This window comes from Primulina tabacum, chromosome 17 (assembly GCF_025594145.1).
Source record: "Primulina tabacum isolate GXHZ01 chromosome 17, ASM2559414v2, whole genome shotgun sequence".
NCBI lineage: Eukaryota > Viridiplantae > Streptophyta > Magnoliopsida > Lamiales > Gesneriaceae > Primulina > Primulina tabacum.
The window spans coordinates 29,683,322-29,691,888 of NC_134566.1; the positions used below are offsets into that span (position 1 = coordinate 29,683,322).

General features: G+C 31.8%; 1 protein-coding gene across 1 annotated transcript; it reads left to right on the forward strand.

Annotated features, from left to right (window-relative positions):
* Window positions 1-3,143: 3,143 nt before the first annotated feature.
* LOC142531848 (receptor-like protein 44) lies at window positions 3,144-4,543 on the forward strand. Its single transcript, XM_075638114.1, has one exon. It carries the CDS (start codon window positions 3,413-3,415, stop codon window positions 4,211-4,213), a length of 801 nt encoding a protein of 266 aa, XP_075494229.1. The 5' UTR covers window positions 3,144-3,412; the 3' UTR covers window positions 4,214-4,543.
* The last annotated feature ends 4,024 nt before the right edge of the window (window positions 4,544-8,567 follow it).

Consider the following 8,567-nt stretch of genomic DNA (forward strand, 5'->3'; position numbering starts at 1 on the left):
ATTATTGTCCATTTTACTACAAAAATTAAAAGTGGAGTGCGTTTAATAATTGTGGAGTTGATTCAGAATAGCTCTCCCCCAAAAAATATATTTTTAAAATCAATATAATATAATTTATTTTAAAAAAAATATTAGCAAAATTATAATTGCAATTGCATGATAAAATCATTCATTAAATTAAATTTATGTGAGATCACATTTAAACTAATATAAATAATATTTTTTGAAACAATCCATTAAATAATATTAAGCGCGTTTTTTGTTAATTTACAGACTACGGTGTCCAATTGTTTTACTTAATGAACGGCTAAAGTTTATTATTATAAATTTCGTGATGATAATTCTAATATAATATAGCATTAAATAAATAATTAATTACGTAAATTGGGAAAATATTAAATAAATTTTATAATTAATAGTTCAAAAAATAAAACTTATGCGAACTTGTCATACAAGATTTGACATTCGAAATTTATCTGACTAACGTGGTTTGTTGACTATTGTGTCAGTTCATAGGTTTATTCGGTGTGTATCGAATTGTATCCACAACAGGTTCTCACATCATAAAAAAATTATGTCTGAGTATTATATCAGAATGTGGGTTCATAGAGGTGATTCTATTCGAGCATATATTTTATCCGAGGCCCACATGTCGCCGTACTCTATTAATCCTGGGAGTACGAAGATGTACAAAGATCTGCAGTTATTGTATTGGTGGCCCGGAATGAAGAAGGATATCAGATGTTTTGTATCCGAGTGTCTGAAGTGTCAGCTAGTGAAAGCGGAGCATCAGAAATCAACAGGTATGCTCAAGCCACTTCCTATTCCCGAGTGGAAGTGGGAGAATGTTACCATGGACTTCGTTGTCGGTTTGCCGAAGTCAGTCGCTCGAGTGCAAGAGTAGGTAAAATCTTACCTCGATCAGCGTTCCTAACAAAATTCTACTGATGTGACATGATGAAAAAGTATGACAACGTGACAAGAAGTCAATATCTAATATTACAAGTGCCAAGTATGCACTGAAAACAAGTGCTTATCACCTTCTTTCCTATAAATAGCATGTATGTATTTCATTCAAGGAGATTCAGACATTCTTGTTTCTAAGCTCTTGGCATTTACATACATCTTCACATAATTGTCATTATCCTTCAACTTCAACCTGCTGACTTAAGCATCGGAGTGGCCACGCCGGATACCATTTCACCGCTCATTCACGAGTTATTTCCCTTATTTGCAGGTTAAAGTTGAAGCCATACTCTTTGGTAATTTTCCTTGAACAAAACTTTTATCAAATCCGGCAGATTGTCTCGACCCAGTTCACCCGATTCACCCGGATATCATCAGTCGACTTTCAAAAAATTTCGAGGCACCTGGGTAGAAATAACCTGGGAGCTTTATATAAGAGAGCTCAAGCTTCCGGTAGCCTGAGGAGAAAATGTCCCGGGCGTCCACGTACCCGGCTTCAGAAGAATCCATGCTGCAGATTGATTCTAATTTGGGATATCTCTTTAATATACCGGATCATTCATGATTCGGGCTCTTACGAGATATCACCATCGGCTAATTTAAAGGTTAATGAAATAGTGTTTTTAGGGTGTTGAACGCTAATATGTCGTGACGCTAAGGAAAAGGACAAAATTAAAGAATTAAAGCGAAGTGTTTAATTAATATATCTCTTTGTCTTCTACCGAAGCTTCAATTTTTTAATTACCAGCATGCACATGACAAAGTCGAGGTTCGGTCGACCCTATCCCTGCGGGCACTGCCTGCAGGGGTCGATCCAACGGCTCGAAATTTTTCGAGCCAATTTTATTTTTTTTTTTACAGGGAGGTGGGCCCGGATCACTCATGTGGAGTGATCCGGGCCGTTCATTGCCCGTGCAGGCAGTGCCTGCACGGGACCCAAAGTCGAACACTGTCCAACAATATATTGATTTATTTAAATTCAAGAATTTATAACAAAGAGGCTGACGCAACAAAATTTAGAAAAGTAAAACTAGAACTCACATATATGTAAATATTATATATATATATATATATATATATATATATATATATAGGATGAAACAAAGTTTAGTTACATTAAATAATATGAATTTAAATTATTGTTAATCAAAACGGTGCCCACATTTTTAAACTGATATTAGCTCCAAAAATATAGTTTGAAATTTATTTTGTAATGATTAGTTTATAATTTTTAAATACATTTTTATCTCTAATTATATTTATATACTTAATCAAATTTTTAAATAAATACTTGAGTCACCAAATATATAGTGCTTAAAAGAACTCTCATAAAAAAATTTTAAATTTAAAAATACAGTGCTAAATATAACTTTTTTAAAAAAATATTAAGTTTGGTACTTTTTATATATAGAAACATTTTTAATGAACTTTTTATTACCCTAGATACATATAAAATAAAATTTTATATTTTTAACTTTAAAAATTAATTAAATGTGTGATAATTATTTAGCACAATCTATCACAGACACCGCGTCACCGCCACTATCTCCATTTCTTATTTCTCAACTTTCTCCATTCCTTCGTATTTCGATTTCAATTTTCTCATTAAAAACATAATATAAAATTTAATTTTTAAAATTATATTGGTAAGCGATTGTTATAACCATGGCCCAAGTGCTAGATTAAACAAGAGATTTTGATGAGCATTCAAAGAATGAGAACATTATAAGAAAAAAGAAGCTAGAATTATAGCAAATACAGGAAAGTGCGGTTTAAGGAACAAAAAAAGATATGCGTTTTGACAACAAATCAAGTTTGTAGAACATGCTTCCATGTTCAAATATCGAAGAATACATCATTTCAAAGACGTCAAAAATTATGTTTGAAGTTTTGTCATAAGAGATGTGAAACGCCGTGCGGATTATGATATCGTGACCTACAATCAAGAGTGTGCTAGAAATTTCGATTAGTCAAGTGATAAGTCTTAGTTCGAAATTGATTTGTACAAAGCATGATAAAAACCAAAGTCTTCTAATGGTCGCATTCTGACAATGTGTTTATCTCCAAACATTTATAAACACATAACTAAAAATTGATTTGGTTTGTTTAATTTTAAACCAACCAGGTATTGATTTGATTTTGGATTTGGTAACAATTTGGTGATGATATACCGAAAGTGCCCCCGCGACCAGAATCCGTGTTGTCACCATCTTTGACCCCCGCACCCTCTCCCTCACTCGCGTCAACACCACCATTGCTCTCGTTTTCAAGTTTCCTTTGTGGGCTTCGTGCTCCCCCCACTCTCCATGTCATAAACAGAAAAATCCTTGCCAGAAAAATGCACCTCCATTTCGAAGATTGTCGAGCTTAAGCGTAATCCGATTCATTTGTTTGTTGTTACAGAGAGTTTCCGTTGGTGGGCACCTTTTTTATGCGCTGAAAATACATGGGTTTTGCGGGCCAGCTGATGGCTTTGACCCTGCTAGCCATCGTCGCCGCGGATCCGAACGACGAGCTCTGCCTAACCCGTCTCAGTGAGTCGTTGGAGGACCCGTTGAAGAACTTGCAGAACTGGACTCGAACTGTTTTCGCGAATCCGTGTCAGGGTTTCACCTCGTTTCTACAGGGCGCCACCTGCAACAATGGCCGAATCTACAAGCTTTCCCTCTCCAATCTCTCGCTTAGAGGCACCATTTCTCCTTACCTCTCGAATTGCACCAACTTGCAAGCCCTCGATCTCTCCTCCAACTCCATCGCCGGACCGATCCCCACAGACCTCCAGTACTTAGTCAATTTAGCTGTGCTGAATCTCTCCTCCAACAGCCTCTCCGGAGAAATCCCGCAGCAATTGGCTCTTTGTGCTTACCTGAACGTCATCGATCTGCACGACAATCAACTATCGGGCCCGATCCCGCAGCAGCTCGGCCTCCTGGTAAGACTCTCGGTTTTCGATGTATCGAACAACAAGCTATCCGGGCTCATACCCGCTTCACTGGGTAACCGAAGCGGGAACCTACCGCGATTCAATGTCAGTTCGTACGAAGGTAACAAGGATCTCTACGGCTACCCACTTCCGCCGATGAAGAACAAAGGGTTGTCGATTCTGGAGATCGTGGGGATCGGGCTGGGGAGTGGGTTCATCAGTCTGGTGCTGAGTTTCACAGCTGTTTGCATTTGGTTGAGGGTTTCGGAGCAGAAATCGGCCAATGAAGAAGTCAAAACCAGCCAATTCATGCCTGATTACTGAAGATCAGTCGTCAAATTCCCCCATATTCAACTGAAATGTCGGAGATTAACATCGCTGGTATGTCCCATAAAGATTCCAGCTTTCTTCTTCTTTGGGCTTCTCTTACTCTTTCTTCCTCTCCTTTAATGGGAATTCCATGGATGGGTTAGCTTGATCAATTCCCGTTTTTCCCCTGGAATTTTTTCTTCCCCTTCCCCCTAATTTCTAATTTTTTTCACTTTTGTTTAATAGTCTGTAATTTTCAGTAATAATTATTTGATAGAAATGTAAAGCTAAAATTGAATAAATTAAATGTTTATGAGTTTCGAGTGGCATAGTGCTCATTTTTCTTTTGTCGCCCACGACTCTTGGTTTTGGCACTCTTTGTTTATCACGTGTGACAAATTGTATTCCCAAAAAGAAATTCAATTATAAAATAATTTTATTTTGTACACTAATATTTAAAATTAAAGGGTAATTTTATAATAGATTATGAATGTTTAAATATTTTTTAAAATGTTCAATTATCTAGTTTAATTTTAGTTTTAATCCAAATTCTAATATAAACATGGATAATTTAAACTATACATTTTTTTTTTCTTGTTATTGTTGCCTAGAGTCAAAATACTATCACAAGTTTTAGGCTTATTACATTTTCAGATGGATGTTTCTTAATTCTTATTTAGGGTTAACTCTTAAAATTCTAGGAGGTACTAAAGAGGTATCTCCACTCATGAATTGTATATACGTTTTGTTCCTAGCCTAATTTGTGATTGAAAAGTAATGCAAAATAAAATTGGGTGTTTATCGGAATAATATAATTACGATTTTTTATCTTGATTTTAAATATATTGATTTCGATTATAATTTTATTGGTAATAAGAAACAATAGATAGATTTTAAAATGATACCTTACTTTTACACATTAATCAGTTACATAAAGTAGAATTGATTTGAAATGACATCTTTGGATGAAATTGATATTCATCTTGATTAACATAGATAACTATAAAATCAAGATGAGTAATTATAAAAACATGCTAAAAAACAAAAATATATTTGGATATATTTGAAATCCATTGATTCAAATACAATATTAACGTTTGTGACCAAAACCGCTTTGATCCTTGGTATCAAAATCGTTTCAGTCTTTTTTTTTTTTGCAAAAACTTGTATATGACGGTCTCATTAGTCGTATTTTCTGAGACGAATATCTTATTTGGGTCATCCATTAAAAAATATTACTTTTTATGCTAAGAGTATTACTCTTTATTGTGAATATCGGTAGGGTTGACCCGTCTCACAAATAAAGATTCGTGAGACCGTATCACAAGAAACATACTATTTTTTTTAGTTTCTAACGATGAATTCGCGTTGGAAAAGGGAGGATGTTGCGACCTTTATTGACAAACAAATTAATCGACCCTCTCATTAACTTATCTATGTGCATCTTCTATTGTTAAATTATAAATGCTTGTTTTAAGTTGAAATATTCAATGAAGTATTTAAAATAACTGCAAATTTCCAAAAAATACCTCTGCCAATGTTTCAATTAAAATTCAGTACCTAGCCATAATTTTGTAGAAATCAGTACCTGACAGATCTATATATTTAGTTTTAACTACCCATAAAGCAAACTTTACATTTTTACCATTTATTATTTAAATAAATATATTATTTTATCCACAAAAATTATATTATTTTTCTCCATTTAAAATATAATTTTAACAAAATATTGTTTCTCAATTATCATGGAATAAAAGTAAATACTTATTTTGACATACAAAGTACATATTATGGGGTTTCAGATACTTGATTTCGCTCTTTGAATACTTCAAATATATAAGTAAATACTGTATTTTCGAACATTCACCATAAATTCAGTCATTGTTGGTCTTTTCATGAAAAATGCATTAGGATGACTTATTCATGTCATTTTATTTTATTTTAAAAAAAACATAGGTCATCACTCATCATGAAATAAAATTAAGTATTTATTTTGACCAACAAAATGCTTATTTTGGAGTTCCAAATGCTTGATTTTACTCTTTGAATACTCTAAATGTGTAAGAAAATACTGGATCTTCGAGCTATCACAATAAATTCAATAATTGTTGGTATTTTCATTAAAAATACATTAAGATGACATATTCATGTCATCTAATTTTTGAAAAAACACAGTTTCTCACTCATTGTTGAATTAGGAAAATTACTTATTTTGATTGATAAAATACCTATTTTCGGGTTCCAAATATTTGTTTTGGCTATTTGAATACTTCAAATTTGTAAGAAAGTACTCAAGTTTCAAGTAATATTAAGTGACTTTTGATTGTGTCATTTGTGAAGTTAAAATGTGATACTTAAATTGGTACAAAGAGTATCTAATTAGAGTATATAAATACATGATTTTACCTCGTAAATACTCATATCCAATTATTTGAGGATGCCAAATATAATTTGAAGTTAATATTAAGTGACACCGATGCTGATATTCGTGAAGCAAAAATGTGATACATAAATTAATACAAATAATACATAATTCGAGTTCACAAACACTTGATTTTACCTTTTAAATATTCAAATTCGATTTAGTATGTCAAAATATATAATTTGAAGATAATATTGAATATTTTTTATGATGAGATTTTTGAATAAAAAAACGTGCTACCTAAATTAGTACAAATAATACCTAATTTGATTTCATATATACTTGATTTTACCTTTTTAAGACTCAATTTTGATTATTTTGGGATATAAAAAAATATAGTTTCAAGTAATATTGAGTGACGTTTGATATGTCATTTGTGAAGTTATAATGTGATACATAAATTAGCACAAAAATTATCTAATTCGAGTCTACCAATATTTTATTTTACTCCTTAAATGAGAAATATTTTAATTTGAGTTTGCAAATACTTGATTTCCTAAATGAGATACTCACAATATGTATTAAAATACTGGATATTCGAATAAGCAACGGAAGTTCATCAAGTGGTGGTATTTTTATGGAAGATACATTTAGATGACATATTCATCTCATTTAATAATTAAAAAAAAACAAATTCTCAACTAAGCATGAAAATTTTAAAGTACTTAGTTTTACTTGAGAAGTACCTAATTTGAGTTTGCAAATACTTGATTTTGTAAATGAGATATCCACAATATGTATTAAAATACTGAATATTCGAATAAGCAACGTAAGTTCATCAAGTGTTGATATTTTTATGGAAGATACATTTAGATGACATATTCATCTTATTTAATAACTAAAAAAAAAAACAAATTCTCAACTAAGCATGAAAATTTTAAAGTACTTATTTTTACTTGAGCATTACCTAATTTGAGTTTGCAAATACTTGATTTTGTAAATGAGATACCCACAATATATATTAAAATACTAGATATTCGAATAAGCAACATAACTTCACCAAGTATTGACATTTCCATGGAATAAGCATTTGGATGACATATTCATATCATTTAATATTTTTTCTGTAAAAGAAAAAACAAATTTCCAACTAAGCATAAAAATTTTAAAGTATTTGTTTTTATTTGTGAAGTACCTAATTTGATATTGCAAATATTTAATTTGTTACATGAGATACTCATAATATGTAATAGAATACCGGATATTCGAATATGCATCGTAAGCTCACCAAGTATTTATCTTTCCTTGGAAGATGCATTTGGCTGACATATTCATCTCATTTAATATTTTTTTTGTAAAAAAAAAAACAAACAAACTAACAAATTATCAACTAAGTTTTGAAATTTTAAAATAATTATTTTTACTTGAGAAGTATCTAATGTGATACCTAAATTAATACAAATAATTCCTAATACAAGTCCACAAATACTTGATTTTACCATTTAAATACTCAAATTCGATTATTTGATGGTGTCAATATTGAGCTTTGAAGATCATAAGTAAGTCTGAGTGCTCAAATCGACGTTCGTATATAGGAGAATGTAAACGTTGTTTCGGTTACCTATAAACATCGTTGATCTTGTGTATTTATAAAAGTCTTGAATCCAACGTCTATAATAAAACGGCTTCTTTGACTTCTGATAGGATCATATTTATTACCTAAAAATATTCCTGCAAAAAGCTTCAGAACAATCAGTCTTGTTTCATACCACATTTGGTAAAACGTATTAAATGACTTTGTTCAGCATTAATGATGCGTTTAATACTCGTACTTGGTAAAGTAACGACAACATTTAATATATGACCGATAGGTTCTGATTTAGCAAAAGTCAAGTTCTGCTTCTGTTTTTCTAAGCTGATAAGTACACGAAGAGTACTGCTTTGTTAAGGCGATACGCGAATTTTTGTTTTCATACTATCTTCTGGTTTACTAACGAGATATACTGG

Excerpts from the sequence above, each read along its gene's own strand:
- LOC142531848 (XM_075638114.1), top strand. The coding sequence starts at position 3,413 with ATGGGTTTTGCGGGCCAGCTGATGGCTTTGACCCTGCTAGCCATCGTC.